General features: G+C 39.5%; 2 protein-coding genes across 5 annotated transcripts in view; one reads left to right on the top strand and one right to left on the bottom strand.

The window, feature by feature from the left end:
• The window catches only part of LOC144001459 (arylsulfatase I), a 44,787-nt gene that overhangs the window by 14,459 nt on the left and 5,697 nt on the right, over positions 1–24,631 (top strand). The window contains exons 1-5 of one of the 3 annotated variants that reach the window (XM_077495793.1): positions 4,788–4,893; positions 7,600–7,790; positions 21,305–21,370; positions 21,454–21,642; positions 23,515–23,610. In XM_077495793.1, coding sequence (XP_077351919.1) covers positions 23,548–23,610 — 63 coding nt within the window. In that variant the 5' untranslated portion in view covers positions 4,788–4,893; positions 7,600–7,790; positions 21,305–21,370; positions 21,454–21,642; positions 23,515–23,547. Of the gene's footprint in view, positions 1–4,787; positions 4,894–7,599; positions 7,791–21,304; positions 21,371–21,453; positions 21,643–23,514; positions 23,611–24,631 lie in introns of those variants that run through there. The other 2 variants (XM_077495791.1, XM_077495792.1) reach the window with 2 other exon arrangements.
• On the bottom strand, positions 2,526–24,631 carry bean1 (brain expressed, associated with NEDD4, 1). Of its 2 annotated transcripts, XM_077495795.1 has the most exons (5): positions 24,320–24,631; positions 17,237–17,375; positions 7,551–7,754; positions 6,338–6,473; positions 2,526–4,937 (listed from the first exon to the last, which is right to left on the bottom strand). In XM_077495795.1, the coding sequence occupies exons 1-5, from the start codon at positions 24,335–24,337 to the stop codon at positions 4,619–4,621; spliced, it is 816 nt and encodes a 271-aa protein (XP_077351921.1). In that variant the 5' UTR covers positions 24,338–24,631; the 3' UTR covers positions 2,526–4,618. The 2 variants fall into 2 exon arrangements, with proteins under 2 accessions (XP_077351921.1, XP_077351920.1); XM_077495794.1 differs by lacking the exon at positions 24,320–24,631 and having other exon boundaries at positions 17,237–17,493.

Raw genomic sequence — 24,631 nt, 5'->3', positions numbered from 1 at the left:
TATATATATATTAACAGTAGTGGGGGAAAAAAAAACATTAGTGCACCTTAGTCACTACTGTGAGAAATGGATCATTTATATGATAATCAAGAGATCAGCACTCACATAAAAATGGGCAAAAATTTCATTTTTGCATGGATACATCAAAGTAACACTACACAGTGTGGTTAAGAGGGACTCGTTTATGACTTCAAAGCACAAATGAATAAATTTGATTATAAAATACAACATGAGTCAAACTAAACCAGACAAACAGTAAAAGCACTGAGTTGTTGCATTGCGATTAGCATAATATGGCTACAGTGTTCAAGCTAACAGTCAGAGTAGGCACATTTTTTATTTCTATACACACAAATACACTTTGACATCAAACCGGGAAGAAATATGTTTTGATGAGCAACTGATTTATTTATTGTATCAAAGAAAAGACAGATGTTACAGCCCGTAAGGAGGAAGAAAGGCTGCTGGAGTCAGCGCTGATACATGCTGATGTTGTTTTTGTTGTCTACAGTTGTTAGCGTCTCCAGATGAAGAACACACACAAATGTTTTCCTCCTTTTTTAAATGACTTTGTGATCATTGTAACAATAACTGGGAGCTCAGGCTGTTAGAATCCTTTATTGGTCCCACTGTGGTCTACATTATGAACCATATTAGCATTAGCATAATAAACACTAGGCGGCACGGTAGTCGAGTGGTTAGCACGTCCGCTTCCCAGTTCTGAGGTCTCCGGTTCGAGTCCAGGCTCGGACCTTCCTGGGTGGAGTTTGCATGTTCTCCCCGTGCCCGCGTGGGTCTTCTCCGGGTACTCCGGTCTCCTCCCACATTCCAAAGACATGCATGGCAGGTTAATTGGGCGCTCCGAATTGTCCCTAGGTGTGCGTGTGAGTGTGGATGATTGTTCGTCTCTGTGTGCCCTGCGATTGGTTGGCAACCAGTCCAGGGTGCCCCCCGCCTACTGCCCAGAGCCAGCTGAGATAGGCGCCAGCACCCCCCGCGACCCTTATGAGGAATAAGCGGTCAAGAAAATGGATGGATGGATAATAAACACTTGGGATCACCACATGCTTCTCCATTTGGGTTAGCTGTCAAATATTTGAAACTTGTGACATAATAATCCATCTATTTAGTTTTGTTTGTGCCTTTGTTAGAAAGACAGAATGCTACATATAGCCGCTGGGGGTCCAGTTAATGCGTTGGCGTTCAAACCAGAGCCCTTGGTAACGGGAACATTGACAAAATTGTACGAAATATGTTGAAAACCGTCTCACGTGACCAAATAGATTTTATAACGGTGGTTTACGTCAAGCTGGCATTTTTACAGAGAGACAGAAACAATATTTACTTGATCATTAGCGACACATTCCCGTGAGCCTCTGTACACATATCAAACCGCTTTCATATGATCCACTCATACAATACTGAGCCTGCAAGCTGGCAGTAAAAAAAAAAAAAAAAAAAAATAGAATGCATCTTTGGAAACATGATAGCTTTGTGTAACAACAACTAAAATAAAATAACAGCGTATACTGGGAAAAAAAAAAACAAGTTGTATTTAAGTTGTATTTTGAATAATTTTCTTCTATGCTGGTCCATCAAAATATTACTAGATGTGAAGTAAGTCCATGGCGCAAAAAAAGTTGGTGATGCTGGCCTAAATTTCATCACAGCATACTTTTTGAAGTAAAGAATAACTCAATGATCAATGGAATGACCAATTTTTATTAATATTTTATTTATTTATTTTTAAACTGGCTGTCATAATACTTTATTTTGATCTCACAGCCCAGTCCCCAACCTGCCCTCCACCACCTTTTTTTGTTGTCTTTCTGATATTGCTATTGACATTTTATTGTTCCACTTGGCCATGTCACCACATAAAATGTGAAAAATCATTACATAAACCAATAAAACCTGTTGGATTACTTAACATTTATCAAATTATTGTTTGGAACGGAGGTGGCAATAATTTCCTGAAGCATTTGCCAGTCAGATGACACGTGGTAAAGCTTTATGACTAATTCAGGTAAATTTTCCAATCTGACCTTAGCTTTCGGGCCATTTAAATCACTTAAAACTCATAACATTAAAACTACAATACATCAAGTTGTTTTATTTATTTATTAAAAATAAAAATAATAATAATAATAATAATAATAATAATAATAATAATAGATTTATTTACTGAGAACAAAAAGTGTTTGTTTTGTTATTTTTTCTAATATAGTAATATTTATTTGGAGATTAAAAGGTGTATCTTTTGAGTATATATATATTTTTTAGAGAATTAAAGCTGAAAATAAAGCTGCATTTATGAAACTCACTTAGTCTTTTATATCAGAAATATTGTGACAATATTGTGACAATACCCCCCCCCCCCCCAATGATACTTCATTCACATACCATTAAAAAATTTTGTTCTGCAAATAATGTGAATTTATCGAAACTTTACAAGTTTTATTTCCGAAAGTAGGCGACCCCCCCCCCCCCAACCCAACCACCCCACCACTTTTTTTGTGGTGAAAGTATGAAAGCCCCTGATCCATGGAAGAGAACATTTTCAAGGGTTATTATCCCACAATGTTGATGACCTCCATCTCGCACGTCTGGTACATTCATCACTCCAGATGGCCTCGCCTTCGTGACATTATCGCCGCCCTCGCGGCGCCAAAGAAGACGCGGCTAACCCGCAAGTGACGACTGTGTCACGTTGTCGCCGAGGTGCTGGTTCTCTGCGACTGTTATTGTGCTGTACAAGTACACTGAGGACAGTGGAAGCAATTAAAAAGTGGACCGAATGTTAAGTAAACTAGTCCTCGCATATTAGCTGTTCACTATTCACAAATTCACCTATTTCTGTTTAGTCTGTGGAACATACCCACAATTATTCACTGATAAATGTACTATTTGTGTTTTTGTGCTCTGTCTGAAATGTCCTAAGATACTGACAAATAGAAATAAAAAAGATGGCAAGGAAGGATGATGAGATGACATCATATTTTGTGCTATACTTTAACGGTTGAAAAACATTAATTTAATGCAGGTATTTTATTTATTTATTTATTTATTTTAATTTGGAGAATAGGAGGGAATCATGTTTTTTTTTCGCTACTACTGTTTTCCAAATGTGATAATCTACTCGATTAGTCCTGCTGATTTGATAACGCTAGTGCTTTGTGTGCCTTTTACAATCTTATGACAAAAAAATCAATAAAGAGGGAAGTGTAAAGAAGACCAGGTGGTTCGCAAGATAGCTCTCATCACCTCAAGCCATCTTCTACGATTTATGCGGTCCTCTAAGATGGAAGCCACACTGCGCAATTGTGATAAAATAGCAACTTCTCACACCGTGCGACATGAACAAGGAATGTCTGCTTTGATGGAGTGCTTTTCAATCCCAAGCAAACCAACGTTTATGTGCGTTGAGATGAGAGGTAGAGGGAAGACGAGGGAAGTGGTTGGACGACGTTAGCTTTAGCCAGCTAGCCTGACCACAGCGCTACCTGAGTCCTAGCTAGAAACTTAACTGCAGTTTCTCCTTTGTTTGTTTCTAATGATAGTAACAGTGACCTATTGATGATGTCATTCCACGCTATCTTCCTATTGGTTGACAGGTTGGTTGAGTCGTAGCCAGTGTTGCCAAGAAATCTTCATGATGTTGCTAACAGGTACGTGCTCGATGACACGATGCCACTGTGTAACTAAAATAGAATATTACATCCCGTAGTTTCCACTGTGAGTGGCGTTACTCAAACTGACTGGCCACCTAAAAAAAAAAAAAAAAAAAAAAAAAAAAGACCTAATATTTGTTTAATTTAAATTATTTGTGTCTCTGCCTGTATTTGACACCCCTAAAAAGGCAACGCACTACTTTTTTCCAAAAATGAAGCTGCTCAGTTTGCGTATAGTTCCTTGGCACCAAAATGTCAAAAGATGGCACATATTGCTTTGAACCGAGCCCCCCCGCGCCCTCCCAAAAAACAAAAAATAATATACTTAGATGGGTGTAGGTGAATTTGCAAGTCGCAAATCATGAACATCAACACATTGATAGTTTTATCTTATTTGTATCTGTGTGCCTCTGTGTTTAACTGTAAGCAACTAACAAGGGAGTGTTTTAGCCCAGCAGACAGGCCCGGTGTTTTTCCATAGATGGCAGAGAAGATAATGTTGAGCATCACTGTAAAAAATTGCAAAAAAAAAAAAAAAGTTTCCAAACACATTTAAGAAGTAGCTAAATTTGTTGCTAAGTGCTTTATGGAAAGAAAATTGTTTGTCTGAAAAGTTGCTAAATGTAGCAATGGTATACATTGGTCATAAATGTTTGCTAACCGTGATATGGATGATTTGGTGTGCTTGTTTGCTAGCTTCAACTTGAAAATACCAGTTTGTTCTGGGGATCAAGTCAAAAGTATGACTACACCGTTGTGTTGCCACAACATGAAGTCTTTGAGATCCACGTTTCAGAGAGTTTGTTTCGTCCATAAACTTCCTGACGAAAACTCTTCTCTCTGTTGAGTCCACAAAAAGTGTGGAAAGTCCATAAAACCTCCACAGTTTGTGATCAACTCAAGTGGGGGCAGAGGTCAGCGCCTGCGAAAGGTCCAAAAGAGTCGTCCTACGAGTTCTGGCTGATCCCCCCCGACTGTCGCCTGTTTTCGTCAGCGTCCCTCTCTGATTGGTACTTGGAAAGGTCACATGGCACGAGTGGGAGGGGCCGCCCCTGCTCGGCCACGACTGCCTCGTACGGCGGCGCCGCCTCCAACGGGAAGGAGATGGATGCAATACATTGATGCGGCGAGGCGGCGCTGGTGGAACTGGGACCCTCCTCCGCCCCCTCTGAGTCGTCCAGACGGGGGTCCCATAGCGAGTAGGGCGGGGGGTCGTCTGTTGGTACGTAGATGTGAGTGCAACCCGGGCCCACGCATTCATCGTAACTGTGGAAAGGAAGAAGTTTGTTGAACCTCGTCAATCTCTTACAGATTTCATCAATTTGTCAATTGGTGATGTTTACAGAGTTGAGGTGCAAATTGGTGAGGCAGTTTATTTTCCAATGTGTCATCACAGAGTCACAGTAGAAGAGGCGCTCTCTCTTCTCAAGCTCATCTAGTAAGGTGCTACGTTGTAATTTCCGCCAAGTGCGAATGGAACATTTTGTGGCCACGTGACAAATCTGTGTTTGTTTGTTTGTTTAGCCATGGATCTCGTGGTTGTCAGCAAGTGGTGTTTTTGACCAAAAAAAAAAAATCTATTTTATTGTAGCTTAAGGCAAATGTTGCTAAATGGGTAAACTTTCGAGACACTGGCACCGCGTTTCTTGGGTCACTTCAGCCCAAGAATCCCTCGATAAAGCCGACATCACAAGTTCCCGTCACAAGTTGTCCTACTTCACTCACTCGTTAAAAAAAAAAAAAAAAAAAAAAAATCAAAGAAGTGTTTGTCATGTGACGAAGCTTCACATGTGACTGAGAAGGGGAGCTCAGTTTCAGCCTGCAGATAAGAACGTCACATTGTGTTAGTCAAATCGGAGTCATTCATAGTTTAATTGCTTGAACTTCTTCAAGGCAAAGTGATTTGAAAGGTGCTTTTTTTCCCTTAATGTAATTAAGATGTAAAGCCATGATATACCGTATAGTTCTGTTTAAGCAAGGATCTCTGCCAGGTCTTGGTTGCCATATTGGATGGGATGCGCCTTTACCATTCAACATACGGTGTGTGTGCGAATGTGTGTCGGAAGTGTAATGTTGACATTCTCAGCAGGTGAGCAGTTTCTGTCAACCATCTGTGGCACACGCACCATATAGCAGGCATGGTGCAACATCAAGGCTAGAGGGCGCTATAGCCCTGTCATAAATCTGTGTCAAGCTCCTCCAGCATTTTATTTTATATTTTAAAATATTTTATTCATTTAAATTTACCTCCTTTTTCATCCCTTTTCTTTCCATTTTTGATTCCCATCTCATTATTCACTTGCTTCTTACCTTTTCTTTCCTTCTTTACACAGAGAAGCGCACGCACACAGTCGAAGGGTGTATTTGAATTATTAAAGTTGCCAATTAAACCAGCTGACATTTAGATCAAACACACCGCGACTTGGCCTTTTTAGACGTGCGCGTGCAGACGCGTCCAAAGGGCAGCAAAAGCGGAAGCATCGCTTTCTCATAAATGAACGAGCACAAAGGAGGTCGGTCAGTCAGTCAGCGCAGGAGGACACTTTGATATTTTGACGTAAATGGCAAAAGGAGGAGTTTGCACTCGAACTCGCTGAATTCATGAACATTCAGAAAGGGATGCCATTATAATTATGCACAAATAAATACATGAGAAAGACGCTCACCGTGGTGGAGAATCGGGGTACAGGGGGTTGACTTGTGACAGACTGTAAGAATCAAAGTCCAAACCGGGTGGAAAGTCTTCTAAGCAGGTTGACCTCAGTTCTCCGACAGAACCTCCGAACGAGTAACCATCTGGACCTACAAGTACACATTCATATATGTTAGGGTTTCAAGCCAAGGTGAGGCTTTTAGCGGTTTATGATTTCAAATTAAGGTCTTGAATTAGGCTTAGCTTTGGTGAAGGTTGGAACTGGAAGTTAATAGTTGTGTTTCAAGTCTTGCTAAGGGTCTGAAAGTAGGTTTCAAGCCTTGGTCAGCTTTTCAAGGTAGGGCTTCAAATTAGGGTTTTTAAACCTGGTTTGGGGTCCCAAATCAGGTTTTTAGCGTTTGATACAAAGGTCAGCGTATGCCTGGGTTGATTACTTATTTGCCGGTTTACTGTGGATTTTAAAATGTCAAGGTTTCAATAATCTAATCCTAATTTCTGTATTATTTTTTTTATTTGTTTTTATTTTTTATTTTTTTCATTTTTTTAGGGGAAGTCTAAGCAGGGCACAATTTGATTGGCTGCTTGCAGAGTCGTGTAAACAAGATGCTTCTTTGAAGTTAATTGCCTCTAATTCACTTTTTTCACTCTGCTTTTTTGTGGTGAGCAGAGAGGGGAGTGGTAAGCAGTTACTATGCCTAGAAGAGGAGGGGCTAGGGAGCTAATTGAAAGCGATACGACAAATATGGATGCCCCTTTGCTCTGTTGATTGGTTTGCATTTTTTTTGGGGGGGGTTCATGGTGCCAGCAGGTACTAGTTAGCCCGAAGGACAACTTGAGTAGCCCACAGGTCTGTTCTAAAACTAGCTCACCAATGATGGGACATGGTTACTTACTAAGAAGAATTAAAAGAGAAGAAGAATGTTAACATGTAAATTTTTAGTGAATAACTACATGGTGCTTTTTTTCTTCCGTAACAAATATTCTATATTTTGTTTAAAAATAAAATAGACTGTGTTCGATGGGGGCTGCTTTTCTTTACCCAAATAAAAAAAAAAAAAAAAAAAAAAAAAAAAAAATTTAGAGCTAAATGTAATACTGCTCACAGTTATCATACTGTCAGAAACTATTATCAGCCCATGTGGAGGTCTGAGTTTCAATTTAGGATTTGAATCCAAGGTTTGAACTGAATTTGATTTCCTGTTCGCATTTGTCGTGTCAGTACGGACCGTAGCTGGCTCTCAGGTGGGGGTTCCTCAGTCGGCTGTCTTTGCGCAGGCTGCCCACGATGATGGTGACGCAGGAGAGGAAGAGCACCAGGCCTATGACGATACCCGCCACCACCAGCGGAGACACCAGGAGAGACGCCTCGCTCCCAGACTCGCGCTCGCTCCTGCAGTCCGGGTACTCCCCATGGCTCTGGTTCGAGCTCACTGGCGGGGCGGGGCGGGGCGGGGTGGATGGAGAAGGTCAGTCAGTGGATTTCAATTACACACTTCAAATGCGTTCTTCTTCCATGTATGTACGTTGAAGACTCAAACATGCGAGGAGCATCTGTGGTGTAGTGGTTCACGTAGCTGACTTTTGAAGTGAGTTTTAGATTGCTGTAGTTCCTATGTTAAGTTCATTGAGGTGTGAAATTGTCATTTTTTACATAAACAAGTATTGCATGTTAGGATGCTGAGGATTTTTGTCATGTAGTATTTCACATAGCTGGCTTTTGCGTGGCTGTCGCAGGATTTCTGGAGTTTGCCTGTTTTCAGTTTGGGTTTATCAAGGACTGGTTCATTGTTTGCAAAAATGTGTAAATATGTGCTGCTTTGCACCATTGGTGATGTAGTGGTTCACATTGCTGTCACACAAAAACATATGTTGGATGTCTCGGGCCTTTTTATAGTGTAATGGTTCACATAGCTGATGTTGGACTTTGCATTTTTTTTCCTCGTGCATACAAAGTAACTTAAGCATAAGCATACAGTACAAAGTATGTATGTTAGCATGGTATGGTTGATGGTGTAGTTGTTCCCATAAATGACTTCCGTGAATACATCCCAATACTTTTGTCTACATTATATGTTTAAAATGCTGCAGTGCGAGTAGCGTGGAATCCAAATCTGCGTGCCAAGCGGCGTGGTGCGAGCAGAGAGAGAAAGAGAGAGCAGTGTGGCGGGATGTCATGTTACGTAACAGCTTTATTCTCCCGCACACACTATCGCACACACTACAGACTCCTTATTCTCCCTCCTCTTCCTTTGCCATCTTTCCGAGCCTCATCATTCCCCCGGGGACTTACTCCACTTCAGCGTGTGACAGATAATTAGAGCTACACTTTACACACTACACAGTACGCACACACTACACACACGCTGTGTCTTTCTCAGCCGTTTAACGTCTCATTGCTGTTCTCTTTATTTATTTATTTTTTTCCTGAGCTTGTCGATCTTCATCTTCCCTGCAGTCCCGTCACTCTCTCCTTGGGGAGTGTGTTCGTGCTAAATGCTAATATTTGTAGCACTTAGTTCAACATGTGCTCAATATTAATGTAGCATGTGATGTGAAATGCTTCGAGGGGTTACTCTTTCTACTACAATAGTATTAAAGTATCCTGATATAGCGGTTATGCTACGTACGATACAGGGGGGTTAGATTTCTTTGTACCAATATATGAAGGAGATTTGAAATAGTAAATTTAAAATCAACCCACATTTTTTAAAATGGTACTAAAATAAACATATCTGTTTTGGCGGTCTCATTCGTGTATATCTAAACGAAGACTCAACCCGGAGCTCATGAGGACAATGAGGGTGTGATGGAAACATCAAATGAAGAGCGAATCACGTTAGCCGAGACGACACGAGGATGCCTCGAAGCGCTCGTCTGGCGTCTCAGAGAACAACGTCTCGGGAACGCTTTGTGGCGAGAGAACATTTCCCTCGTCTGGGGAATGGCTGTGAAAGCAACACGACAGCAGACAACACAATTACCCATGCTGAGACGAGACACCGGCGAGAAAGTCATATCACACGCTTGGAAATTAGATCGGAATTGTCGAGTTTTATATCTGGAGTAGATGTATTATAATACAATCAAATCAAATAACAAAACAAAAAAAATTGCGAGAGAGCAAGAGGTACGACCAAAACATTTTGCAGCGGTACAGTGGACCAATCTTTCTGTTTAGAGTAAATAAATCCATATATAATTATTATGAACCTACAGCTGTTACTTTCTGTAGGTATAAAAAAACAGGATTACAGAGGATTTAAAATTGATCTTAAGCAAAAACTAAAAATACTTCTTGTTTTCACTCTTCTTCTTTCAAATTAACACAGTGTATAGCAATAGTGTGCAGACATCTAGTGACCAGGAGTGGAATTGCACCCAAAAGAAACTGCATGTGTTAGATGTATGCTTTTAACTTTTTTACTGCCAGACATTTCGCATAGGTGTCAAACTTCGGTCCTCAAGGGCTGCAGTCCTGCAGGTTTTGGAGGTTTCCCTCTTCAAACACAAGCTGCTTCCAATCAACAGGATTGTTATCAGGCTTATGCGGCGCTTGCTGATGAGTGGATCATATATCAGCTGTGTTGGAGAAGGGAAAACATCCAAAACCTGCAGGACTGTGGCCCTCGAGGACCGGAGTTTGACACCTATGTTAGACCATGTTGACTGATCTTTCAATATACACAGAATATTGACTTTTGTGACAAGAAACTGTCGACTCTATGTTGTTTATGTATCAGCAGTACATCCTGGGTTGGTTTCGGGTTTCTAAAAATAAAATTAATTATGAAAATAAACGTCAAACAGAGCAGTGCTGACTGATGAGGCCGTGGGCTTTGAGTATTTTTTTTTTTTTTTTTTTTTTTTTATTTTTTTAACTTGCACAAAGTCTCTAGAGGTGGAAGCCTGATCAGCAGGGAGCTTTAGTGACAAGCTGTCACAGTCACTTACTCGTCTTGTTCCCTCACAACACGTCACCGCATCGCACTCGCACACTCGGGGACAAACCTACCGCTATGTTTTGAAGGACAATAACAAGCTGCAGCACAGAAACGACGCTGCTGGCCTAGTTGCTGTTCAATGAAAAGATCAAAATGTGGGTTTGAAATTGATTTGAATTTGATTTGATTTGATTTTTTGAAATTGATTTGAAATGTGTTGGATTGGACAGCAGGGTGCAAAATGCTCCGCTTGCCTAACTGGTATCTATTTTAATGTCTTAATTTGTTGTTATAAATCAAGCGTAGTTTATAGTCAGTATTAGATTGAGAATTTTTAGCTACTTAGAAGGTCCAATCATTATCCAATCATACTGTATATCTAGTTCAAGAAAAAAAGAATAAGACTAATAATAACAAACAGGTATAGCTGTGTTCAATTTGTCCAAAAAATACGCAAGAATTGACTCAATGCAGCACAGATGTTGCGCAGTTTCAATAAACAATGCTTCACTCTCTATTCTCTAATAAAAATCACTTTGATATATTTTTTTCATGTTTTCATGTTTCTTTGACCTTTAGATTTTTGCGTACATGATGCTGTCATACATTGTAACCTCAATGCAAAACCTTCGAAGTTCACCACACTGCGCGCACATCCATAGCTGGCATCGGGTGCTATATTAGCAAAGAGGTGGCATAGCGGTGTAGTGGCGTACACGGGAGATGACTGCGCGCTCGGTGAGGCTTCCCACATTAGCCGCATGTATTATGGACGAGCCGCAAGCGGGAACGCTGGCATCCGCTGCGACATTTTGTTACACTTGTAGCCAGCCCCCAAGCTCGCTCGCTAGCTAGCTTGCTAGCTAATGGTAGCATCTAGCATAGAGCTTGCCTCCACTACCTACTTCCTTTACATAGATGACATAACGTGCTTTTTGTGGCCATCGTATGTCGACCACTGATCATGATGACCATCTTTCGACCATTTTTTAAATCATAATTTTTTATTATTTTTTGAATAACAATGAGCTATTTCAAAATCTTTCAGCCTCGTTGATTGTGTGCCTTTAACTAATTCACTGCTAGCTGTTTTTGAAGCAGCGTCCCCCACATTGCCAGACGTTTTACTGCATTTTGACTGATATTTCCAGATGCACAGAATATTGTGTAAATCCCACTTTGATCGATCCATAAACATTGCTTTTTCATCAGGATTGGTCGGATGAGGTCGAATGGTCACAGGGATTGAAGCCAGATTGGCTGCATCACTTTAAATCCGTCCACAATTTGCCGATTAAGAACTTGATCAGTGGAGAAAATAGCGTGTTATCTGTTCTACCAAGTTGCGCCAACACGCACCGCTCGCACTTGGCCGGCCCATCTGAAGCCGCCCGGTGAGACTCGGGATGCGAGCCGTGATTCGTTTTTGTTTTTTTTCATTAGCGGTCCGCTCATGTGGTGAAGGAAATCTCACCTTCCTTAGCGAGTCACAACACCCGCCTGCTTTTTCCTTCTCACCTCGCGAGAAACAGCTGCTCTAGCTATTTATATTTCCTTATTAATTGAATGAGGGCACTTAAAGTGGTACCTGGGTTTACAAGTTTAATTTGATCCTTTGACCATGCTGGTAAATTAAGTTTAGTTATGACCAAGAAAAATGGCCACACAAAACCCTCACTGTTATTTACAACACAATTTACAGGTGTCCAAATGGCACAAAAGCCCTTCTCTCTCTTTAAATTAGATTTTCCGACTGTGTGTTGATGTCTTTTATATGCAGTACATCTTTGTTATTCCCCACTTTGCTCATTCCCGTCCCGCTTTTCTCGGAAGCGTCGTGTGGGCGAGAACAAGCGTCCAGAAAGCAGCGGAGGAGATGATCAAATTGAGGAGGAAAGGGGAGGAAGAGGCCGCGTTTAATCGTGTTAACGCAGCGCCATAACATCTGTCTGTGTTGCTCCGTACGTCAGCAAAACGGTCGAACTATGCTACTGTCAACAGCTGAGCACTCTGTTTTTAAGTTGATATTTTACCCTTTATTTCTCCTTCCTCCCCCTTCCTTTTATTATTCAGCCGTTTGTGTCTCTGCACTTCCCCTTGAGAGCGCTGCCGTTCTCCCATGATGCCCTTTTAGATCGCCAACTCGCTAGAGACAGGACATGTTGTCATGGAAGGCGGACAGGCGGGAACATGATGTGAACATAGTAGGTTGGAGGCCAAACAGGGAAGCCAGAAGTGCTTCTAAGAACAATCGAATCAAATTGTACCCAATACAGCAACAATTAGCCTGTTTGATTGCTTCAATATACAGTATACATAAACCATATTTTTTGTCTCACCCTGAAACACGAATCCCAAATGTGAAGATTTTTCTTTGGGATCTTAGCCAACTCTACCCTGCGCTAATTATTTTACTTAACCTTATCCCGTCTCTGCCCTAACTCTAAAAACTTAACCTAACACATAAACCTAACTTAATCCCTAAACCTAACCCAAACTGCCAAAATTTAGCCAACCTAACCCTAATTTAACCCTTTCATCCTACACATCAACCATAAAACCCAAAACAAAAATGTAGAGGTGTAATATTTAGTGCCATCTAGTGGTGAGATAATAGATTTTGAAGCACAAGCACTACGATGCCCACACAGACCACACTTTGCAATCCTACCACCAATTACTACGAAATATTATTTGGAGTGAGCGAGCAAGCAACCCGGCGAGCAGGAGCTAGCATAAACGGTGAGCACGAATGGCTAGCAAGAACTCGCTGGAGCGGCTAATAAGAGCGGTTAGCAGGAGAAGCCAGCAAAAAGCTAGCAACAAGCGGCGGGTGCCCGAATCACAGCACTCAGTGAGGACCATCTGCACGCCCTGCATGTTTTTATTTTTTATTTTTATTTTATTTTTTCACACATTATCACATTACAACATTCAAACATTCTCTTCTATCTAGTTAATCAAATACGAAAGGAAAAAGTATCGTTAAACAGTCAAATGTTCCTGCTGTAATTCATATTTTGTTTTAAGCGTTAAGGGACACACAAGAAGAAGTTATTTTTATTCATTATTTATTTTTTAATTAATCGGCCGATTAATTGGTTAACTTGATTTTATTATGCCAAATAGTAGGATCTGAATCTGACTCAAAAAAAGAGTCCATAACAGTCAGGCCTTATATATTAAAAAGGTATGCGGTCCATTTTTCCTGTCCTTGTTTTGCTCGCACCGTGTCAGTCAGCCATCTTGACCACCTGCTGTGCGCTTTACTTGTCAGTGCGGGAGGGGGTTAGCGAGCAAGGCGGAGCATCCTTGCTATTCTGAAACCGCATACACATACACGTGCGCACGCGGCTCATATCCATTTAGATGTAAGCCAGCCAACCTTAGAGACGCAGAAGCTCAGATGGCCACATCGAGCCTAAAAAAAGCACTGTTAAAAGCATTTTTTAATTTATTTTTTTTCCCATTCACGGCCATTTACATAAAGCGCGGCGATGCGCTGATTGATAGCTGGCAAGAGGCGAGGCGTGGTGCCGAGGCGCTGATGGATAAATGATGCGTGCAGCCAGGGGGAACACACGCAGATTCCATTTCAGATCTGCCCGCATCACAGCGGTGCAGCACCACACTCGCCGTATGTAAATTGGCTTGAGGTTTTATCTTCTTGCCACTGATAGCTCACACACACACACCCCTATGTGTATAGAGGAGACAGACACATACACAATCACTGGTATTTGCCTCCTTATTTAATGCAATGTATACAAGTTAGTGTAGTTAACCATAAATAAGTAACCATACAAACAGTCCTTGAGGTCGCTTTAGCACAGCAGAGTGATTTGTATGCCAGAAATGATAAATTATGAATTATACATTTTTTTTGTTTACCTCTCTATGCCAGTTACATACAGTGACAGGCAGTTTGTTTCATCTGCTACTCAAGGATATTCAAAATATTCACCAATAAACTGAAACGGGGTAAAATTCCGACATCTCAAAAGGAAATTGACGTTTTTGTTTTTTTGTTTTGTCTTTTTGTTTTTTGTTTTTTTCTGGTGAATGTATTTGTTATGGAGGATCTTGGAGCCACTTGAAGTGCTTGCACAATTAATGTGTATTTATGTATGTATGTATGTATGTATGTATGTATGTATGTATGTATTTATTTATTATTTATTCCACAAAGATGGGAGCCACTTACATTACATCACATTAGTCATGGCATCCTGTGAGTATTTCAGCTTTGATTTCACACTGAGTACGTTTTTTTTTTTTTTAGGGCCCGAGCAGCTTTTTTTTTTTCCTTTTTTTTTTTTATTGTTTTTGTTGTTGTTGTTGTTGTTGTTCCTTTGTAAAATGGGTGCCTTGCCTTGCAGGGCTGAGCAAATATGTAGTATATTATATTATTATATTATTTATTTATGTATTTATTTATTTTTATTTATTTTCTTATTTATTTATTTATTTTTATTTGTAATTTTTGGGGGGGATGAAACGTGAAAAGTTTAAATGATAAAGCCACAAATTTGTTTGCGTTATTATTGTATTGTGACTTTTAATTATTGACTTGCTGTATGTTTACACCGCCCTTATTTGTTAGAAGTTGTCGTAGTGACGAACACTTTACTGAAAGTTTAAGTGTAGTAAAGTACATATAAAAGTTAAGTTAATATTAATTTATTAGTGTAACCCTTACCTATAAAAGCCAGCCATTTATGTATCTATGTATGTATATCTATTGTAATACAGATGAAATTATTGTTTGTGTTGGTACATGGGAATTAGAAATAATCGCATATTAAATCATAATTGCAATGTTAAGAAAAAACGTACTCAGCTCTAGTGCCTTGGCTTATTAAAGCTGGGGAAATCCTAACCCGAATGCTGACTCTTACCAAGCCCATCCCCAGTGCAAATAATGTAAAAGTAATCTTTGGTAGGCAGTGATGTTGATGCATTGACATTATCATGAAATGTTGTCAAGTAGTGTCAACACATTGCTCCTTACCCACAAAGCAGTGGCGCGCAAAATGTCAACCTCGGCCAATGCAAGTGTCTTATCTCCACCCAGCAACACATGCCTGAGCTTTTTATCCATCCCGTAGCTTGGCTCCCTTTGGGGAAGCACACCCCAGGTGCCGGGAGACGGGGGATTTGGGGGGGGGGAGTCCGCATAAAGAGTCAGCCGGGGGATGTGAATAATAGATCAGAGAAGGAAGGGAAAGAAGGACGAGTGGTGAGCAAAAGGAGAGGAAGCGATTTAAAGGGCACGAAGGAAGGGCGGGCCGCGTCCGTCCGTCCGTCTGCGTCTCACGGACGCCTCCGCCGTGGTCAGGACGTGTTGCGTAAGCACGGGATTCATCTTTTATTGAGGTGTCTATAAATACTGTCTGCTGTTCTCTTGGGTTTAAAAGCTCAACCTCTGATCCAGCTATAAATAAAGAAGCAGGATAGCCACCAAACAAGCCACTTTCCCTTCGGAAAGAAAGCATTTTAATGCGCTCTTGTTACCTTAGAATAGAAATATTCCTGCTAATGAAGGTAATCCATTCTTTGATCACTAAAAAAAAATAAATAAATAAAAACATTCATTGGGAGAGCATATGCTACGTACGCGGTTCATTCAAGCAGACGCTTGCAAGTATTAATGGGAAAATCTGACGCCGTCCTAGCAATGGTAATATTTGTTAGCCTGCTAACACCACGCTAGCAATTTGAAAGGGAATTTACAAACTTGGATCAGCAGATCTGAGAGACGAACTAGCTTAGCGCTAGCTAGCTAGGATGAGACGTCAACTATGACCCAGATTCCTTTGGAAGCCGTTTTTGCTCAGGACACTGGAGAGTTCAGCTTATTCAGGGAAAAAATATTTTAAGGATAACAAATGATCCATTTCCCACCGCAAAGTATGCATATGAAATGGGTGCGATTCCTTTCTGTACAGAGCCAGGAAATCAATTTAAACGGTGGAAAGGGCAAAACATGCCATGTGTCATAAAAGCACTGTCTTCTGGCTAACTTGGAAGTTGTGAACTCAACTTTATGTTTTACAAATATGAAGCAGGATTTAAGAGAAAAAAAAAACATTAAACGCCTTGAATTTCTGATATACTGTACTCTATAGTTTAATATAAACAAGAACCTTATGTGTTCCAAAAGCAGGATTGTTATTTTCACATTATTCACAATTGCACTACTACTACTACTACTACTAATAATAATAATAATAATATTTAATTGTTGTGTGAAGCACATTGCGTTGCCTTGGGTATGAAATGTGACATATAAATAAAGCTGCCTTGGGAAATAATTATTATTATTATTATTGCTATTATTATTATTAATAATAATATTAATATTATTATAATAATTATTATTATTATAGATTAATTATATATTAAAATATATTTAAGTTTTAAAAAATTATGTACTCCAATTATTTCTAAAACTGATGAAAAAAAAATCAGATCTAAATATAAAACAAATGATTTTTTTTCATTAAAAATAAATGACAAAAATTTATCAACATACACAATTTTAATAATACATTTATTAAAAGTATAAAATATGTTTGAATAAAAAGCATGGTATGAATAAAATTATTATAGCATATTTGAAAAATAAAATCTAATTTCAATTTAACGTGAATGATTTATTATTCAAGTAATAATAGTTGTAATAATGACATTAAACAAATCATTTAACTGCATAATTCATAATTCTTATTATATAAATTATTACAAATATTGTGATTAATTTCAATAAACTTGAAACATAAATAATAAATGAATACAAATGCTGAAGACATTTAAAACAATTATTAAAAAGGAAAACTACACCGTAACAAACCATTAATATTTTAAATACTACAAATTGGTGAGCCCTTGAAATTTTCATGAGTAAATATGACATTTCTAATTTTGCTATTTCACATTAAACCACCAGAATTCACATCAGCTTTCCTTACCTGAGCAGATCAATTTCATCAGCATGAACTCGTATTCACAATGTTTCCTCCCAGCACATCTCAACAGGCAGGAAGCCAACTTCAAGTGCTTGCCGACAAGCGCTGATGCTGCTAGTGTTCCAATTGCCGCGAACGTCCGCTGCACAGGCAGGATGGTGAGAGAGAGAGAGAGAAAAAGAAGGCAAAATAAAGCATAATAACAATCAACACGGAGCATGGAGATGGACCAACATGACGGCAGGAAGTGAAGGAGTGAAAAAGGCGTGCGGTATCCCAGCCCGCTGTTTATGAAGCCTCGGGCACTGTGTGTGTGCGTGTACGTGTGCAATTGCACATGCTCTTGTCTTTGCCTGCTAGTGCAACACAATTCTTGACTTTAAATGCGGGCAGTGCAGCGTAGCTCACAATAACTATACAGCGATTTCATGATCAAATATCACTCGTGCCTTGAGATGCACTTAAATCATCTTTCCCAATTGAAATGAATGGAAGTGACATTAATCCGTTCCACTTTCAACCCAAAAATCAACAAAACAGTTTCTAGTGTGTTTTATTGGTAAACAAATCAGAACTTTATAATATATTGGTCCATCATTAATTCAATTTGAGGTGTGGCTCCTTCATATGCCTGTGAGGATTGTTATTGTCTGTCTTCATGTGTTGCTTTACGGATTGTGTTCCTTTATCAGTGGTTTAAATAGTACGTAATTAAATGATACAAAATCATTACAATATGGATAGTATCACGGTACTGTGTTTGTGTGAAAATTGATATATGAGAAGAAGAAAAATCCATCTGTGCTATTTATGAAACAATCTGATATAATTGTAATATCAATAGTATCATGATACAGAGGTTTCATTATAATGGCTATATTAGAAGTAAACTGTACAATATATCTGTAACTGCAATACAATATCTTTGCTATATAAATTGTAACACGATATAGCATTTGCATGATAATTTTTGTAGTAAAACAGAAGGTTCGATATCATCGCAATACAAATAGTGCATGGTGATCAATATATCAAGAGAAAACCTGTCTGATACGTACTGTAAGTGATTAAAGAAACGATAAAATATTGCAATACCTGTGTGATAATTAATAAACCATGTCCGATATCTACTGTATGTAACTAACAAACAAACAATGTAATACTACTGGAAAATCAGTAATATTACGATGCAGCAATTTGATCACTACTTGATGAAGCTTGACCAAAAAAAAAAAAAAAAAAAGCACACCAAATCATATATTATATAAAATAATATATATTACGTGTGCGTGTGCATGAGAACATTGTGTGTATGAGTGTGTCTTCATTGCATTCTGCTGGAACATGGCCACCAGCTTTCAGCGTTCCACACACACACAACAACAACAACACATAGACAAGTCATCCATTTTATTAACAGGCGAGAGCTTTTACAAGTACAACATCATGGAAACATTCTTGGTAGCAAATCTTATCCAATTACTCAAATGGGGCACCGAACAAATAGTGTCATTGTCACCACATGTCATACCAGTCTGAATATTAAGAGGTTGAACGCTACACTCATTTGATTTAGATTACAAAAAAAAAAAAAAAAAAAAAAAATCCTGGACAGTCTTGTTCATATCGTGGAATTTGCCAACTGCCTCTAGGAATATTGCTGGCAGGCTGCTTAAGTTTACAGAATGCTGCTGTTATGTTCCACGAAAGGAAATGAAGTTGTGTGAGGATGTGCATTGGTTGTTTGACAAAATTTGGACAAAAGTACTGGCACGCATTCCACCTACAAAGATGCAATATGCTGAAGCTCATTTCACTTACCATAGAGACGTTTGGTTGATCTGTTCATGAGTCGATGATGAAAAAAAAAAAAAAAAAAGTCTCAAGGCACTGTGCATTTTGTGTTGAAGCAGCCATTTTAGAGTTTTTTTTTTTTTTTTTTTACCATTTCCACAGTTACTTCAAAGATAATTTGTCCGACTGGAATATTTTCCAAAGCAACCAAAGCCAGTTTGACTCATAAGCATATCTTATTATGAGTAAGCCCACATAAACCAATGGCAGAAAAAAAAAAAAAACACACACAGGAAGTCTGCCATTTTGCTTTGAAGTAACCATTTTATGTTCATTTGGAAGATGACCGTCTTCAACTGAATTTTTCTTTTTTTTCATTCAGCTCCTGAAGCTAGTTTTACTCAGCATTAAATTTGGTCAACTTCTCAATCTTAGACCCACGAAAAAGTCTCAAGAAGCCATGTTTGTAAAGACATTTGGAAGCATCCATTTCAAGGTCACCTTGCCATGTCCGGCGGTTGGAATATTTTGAAAATACAAGCCCCTAAAGCCAGTTTCACTCAGAAACATGAAATCTTATCAATATGAGTAGCCCAACAAAAAAAAAACAAAAAAAAGTCTCAAAAACCCATGACGTAGAAAATAAACGACCTTTGCCATTTTGCCTTGAAGTGCCCATTTTCAAGTCCTTCTCCATTTACAAGGTTTTTCCAGCGGGAGTAGTTTCACAATTCAGCCCCAGGTGCCACTTTGAAGCAATAACATGGAAATTTGGTAGGCCTATTCATCCTAAGTAGATGCACAAAAAGTCTTAAGAACTCATGTCTGAAGAGACACACGAGTCTAGCATTTTGTTTGAAGTGACTATCTTTGGGTCATTTTGGCTGTTTCCAGAATCCTTCAAAGACAAAGTCACTCATAATACAGCATTTTGGAAATAAATTCAGCCCCCAAAACTCATGAAATTTGGCTGGCATGTGTATCATGAGTAGGCCCACAAAAGTCTGAGGAGAGTCTTGATGTACTGTAGTATTTTTTTTAAATCCGGCCCTCAAAGCCAGTTTTACTCAGTAACATAAAATTTGGTAGTCAGGTTTATCACAGGCAGACACAAAAATATAAAAACAAAACATATTCAGGAAGAGACAGGAAGTCTGCCATTTTGTCTTGAAGCGGACATTTTGGGGTCATTTTCCGAGATTCCTTCAAAATTCAGCCGCTGTTGCCATTTTTACAAACCAATGGGACATTCGTTAGGTATGTCTATCATGAGTAGACCCACAAAAAAAAGTCTGCCATTTTGAATTTGGTGATCCGCAACTTGAGCACGGCGGACATATTCTTTTTCCATTTGGTCTCCTCATTCATTCTCGTCACGGAGATGAGATGAGACGTCATGTTGGGTTTCCTCTTGTTCAGGAAGTACTGTCCATGCGTCCCGTTCGGCGCAGAGCACGCAGGTGCATTTTGTGCGCGTGTGAAAGAGAGCATTCCGCTTCCTTATTACATAATCGACCCAGCTAACACTGACAGATATTACAGACAACACACTCTGGCAGTTACACCCAAATCTGTGCATGTGTCTTTGCCTGCATAAAATTCATGAATTTCAAAATTTTAACAATGCAAATAATGTCTTTGCTGTTCCACACAGCTAAAATCTCCAAAGGATTACAGTCCCTAAAATTGTAATAGAGCAAGAACCCTCTTTCTAATATTATATAATGTTTGCTTTCAGTGCATGTTGTATGGTTCACTTTGAGAGACAGTTTTCACTGTTGAGGGGAGAATCCGATTACATATTGTGGTTGATATTTTTCTTTTTGTGAAAGCAAGAACCTAATTTATTTTGACTAGATGGTACTTTAAATACTTGAGGTCATGTGTCAGATTATTTGGTATGCGGTCATCTTTGGACTCCACGTTAAAGCCAGAACACAAATGGCAGTTTTTCACACAAAATAACTGTTGTTGCTAATTTTGTCCACTGGAGGGAGGGTGCACTGACAACCACTTAATTGACATTGTGCAGTTTGGCTGTTTCTCACACAAAGAAAGTTTATGTTCATTTTTGTTAAGAAATTTCAGGCTAGATAGCAACAAATGGGAATATTATATTATAATTATTCACGCAAAACAAAAAAGAAATATTTTGTCCCGTCGTTATTGGCCACGGACATACCTGTCCAAGTCCACTTGAGCTCAAATTTGGGTGAAATTGGTCCCTGAATTCAAATGAGTTTGACACCCCTGTTCTACTGTTTTTCTTCCTGTTAGCCGCGGATGCTAAAGGATGCTAAATGTGTCAGCAGCAGACAGGAAAGGACACCAAACGGGAATCGGGTCTGTCCTGAAGCTTGAGCGTCATTCCACCATGTGTCAGGTATTCCCTACGTGTGCACATGTCCTCATCCATCTCCTCCCAGATCACCTTGACAGTCCATTAGGACCACACGTCGCCCTCATCCATTCACAGCGACAGGCCGACTTATCTCCAAACGGGGACCGAGAGCGCAAAGACGGCGTACGCGCTTAGCCGTGACGACGAGGGTCCCGCTGATGAGCGCTCGGTGAGGAGGTCAGCGGTCCAAGCCATTGGGATCACTTTGAACGCGGTGTGTTGCCTTTTCTTTATTAAACTTGATCAAATCTATCTAAGCTGGTGGCTTGGTCACAGCCAGCAGTGAATTCAGACCTGACTAGTTTAATGACTAAATTGGCTGCTGTAGGGAAAAAAATAGTATAAGCAAGGTGATTTGGTTCTCTTTTCGAATATATATTTATTTATTTATTTATTATTTTTATGCAAACCAAAGAAAATGGGTTTTATTTATTATATTTGCCTGCTGTGCGATTTCTATTAAACAGCTACCCATTGAGGCAGGAAATTAGAATTTAGACGGGCCTGTACTTTTCCTTGCATCAATACGAGTCGACTATACAACTGCAGAATGATCAGAGTAGTTCTCTTTTCAATGTGTTTTGTTTATTGTGTTTGCTCGTTGCAACTTTTTTTTTTTTTTTTTTTTTTTTTTTTTTTTTTTTTTTTAAACAACAACCCATTTTGGCAGCAAGCTAGACGGGCATACGCTGTTCACTGCATCCATGCACCAATACAAACATGGTGCAGTGAATTCAGACCCAACGTGTTGCTAAATGGGATACTTTAAAATACAATTTTAACAAAAGGTAAAAGTGAAAGGAAATAGCTACTTGGCTTCTCAATTTATACTACTTGTATGTAAGTTTAGTGTTCCTTTTTTTTTTTTTTTTTTACCGCAGCAATCCATTTAGTCAGCAAACTAAACAGGCCTCTGCTCTTTCTGCTTTCTTGCATCAACACAAACTGACCAGACAAACCTGTAAAGCCACATATATCATTCAGAAATTCAAAACCCTATCTTCTAATCTTCTAATTATGATGTTTACTGGTTTGTATTTTAACGACAGCAACCCATTTAGGCAGCAAGCCAAATAAGACTTTGCTTTTGTCAATACAAACTTACACCTTAGCTACTTGTCTTGCTTGCTATCTACTTTGGCTACCACCAGCAGAATTCATGCCCAACCAAATTGCTGACTAAACAACGGCAAAGTGAAAACAAACTAATTGATTATTTTTTTCCATTTCATATTTGTTATGTTTGCCATTCCACTTCTTTTAAACTATCACTTCTATTACTTCATTTAGCTGTACGTAAATATAAAAAGCCACGTTTGATACCCGGAGGCTCATTTTCATTGGCTTTGTGAAAAAGAGCAAGCAAGCGAGTCAACCTTGGGATTTGTAAACATTTACACTTGAACAGCACCAAGGCCACTTAGTAAACGAGAATTCATTTGGCGGTGGGGGAAGAGATGCCCACGCTCATACCCACAAAAAAAAAAAAAAAAAAAAAAAAGCCTGGTGATATTCCCACGAAAGCGTCCGGCAGCGTTTGTGCCAGGTCCGCAAACGTTAGGGTACTTTGCTGTTCCATCAAGAGAGTTTACAAAGCGTGTGGGAGGAAGAGGAGAGCAGCTGCCTGAGCCAAAAATCACTACAACACGCCTACGATACGCTAGTGTGTGCGAGTGCATGCGTCTTTAATTTCCCCTCATTTCACCATTGCATTTTTTTTTTTTAACTCCTTGGTTCCTTTTTGTTTCTAATTTTCAACATAAAATATACAAGTCAGACTTCTCTTTGCTCTTTCGAAATATACACATTAAAAAGGCAAAATTGTCCTTCTTTTTGTAAAATAGCCCCTAAACATTTATCTAAATTCAGACATTGCAAGGCGTTATTTTCCCCATTAAGATTAATTGAACTGCCATTAATCTTTTCCAGCCCACCACCCCCCAAAAAATTCTGTTTTTCTAGGGGAGAATATCACGGTAATGTATTTTAAAAAAAGTAAAAACAATGCAGACACTGTGATTATATAAATATGGACTACTGCATGTATTATAGTAGAGTATTCGTGTTTTGTATGTGTGCCTTTCAGGGGCGTGGCCTAGTGAGTGACGTCAAGAGCTGGATGCGGGTTGGCCACTTAGCGTGTGAGCATCCGGGCGTGAGCTGTAGTCTACAGCAGCAATTTGTGAGTGTTCTCATTTTGTAATTATGTGGACTGGAAAAATGTGGTATGGTCTGTTGAAAACAAGGCAAGAAAGTGGAATGAATTATGAACTGTTAAAAGCAGCAGTCAGTATTAGCACAAAACCATCAGGCTTCTCTTTGAAAGAAAAAAAAGTCAGGAAAAGCCTACGAGAACATCTGAACTTTATGAGGGGTTAATTAGAGGCATTTCAAATGGTTGCCGGTGTGTGCTGACACCCATTTGACATGTATTTGAACGTGATTGGTTAACAGCCCGTATCCCATTATGAGGGTGTGCACACTTTTGCAACTATATTATTACAGTTGTTGATTTTTAATTACCCTAAAAAAAATAATAATAAATAAGTATCGGGTCACAATAAAGGTTTGAAATGCCTTTTCTTAGTCTCATTTGTTTATGTCACAAAAACCTGGCATTTGGACAAGGGTGTGTAGACTTTTATGTGCTGTGCACTGTGCCTATAGCAGGCAAATTCTCCCATTCCCCCACCAAAACACATCATTTAAAAAAAAAAAAAAAAAAAAAAGGTTGTTTCCCCGCCATCAAAACACAAACGAGTTGCTCAAACAAATGCACTCATTCCCTTACGCACTACATTATCAATCTGAGACTTGTGATGACAATCTCATGACATCACATGACCAGCGTGACATTGACACACGCACACACCATATCGAGACGCGCTTACCTGCAGCACTGTAAACATCCGAGTGCGTGTTCATCAGCTGCATGCGTGCATGTGTCTCGGCACATCAACATGGACGCCACGTGAGGCTGGTTCCCGCCTCCCGGGACGTGGCCCACCTCCTCAGAATAGCCTCCTTGGCGGTCAAACTGCGTCCTCTCCTCTCTTTCCTTCCTTCCTTCTTCGTCGTTTTCACGTCGGTGCTCGAGCACGGCCCAGCGCCCGTCCCCGCCCTCCTCCTCGTCCTCCTTCTCCTTCTTCTTCTTCTTCTTCTTGGCGTGCCCTTCCCTGCAGGATAGTCCACTTCAGCATCAT

The sequence above is a fragment of the Festucalex cinctus genome, chromosome 14 (genome assembly GCF_051991245.1).
Source record: "Festucalex cinctus isolate MCC-2025b chromosome 14, RoL_Fcin_1.0, whole genome shotgun sequence".
In the NCBI taxonomy this organism is placed as follows: domain Eukaryota; kingdom Metazoa; phylum Chordata; class Actinopteri; order Syngnathiformes; family Syngnathidae; genus Festucalex; species Festucalex cinctus.
Note: the sequence above shows the minus strand (reverse complement) of the source record. Positions and strands in the feature narration are given on the sequence as shown.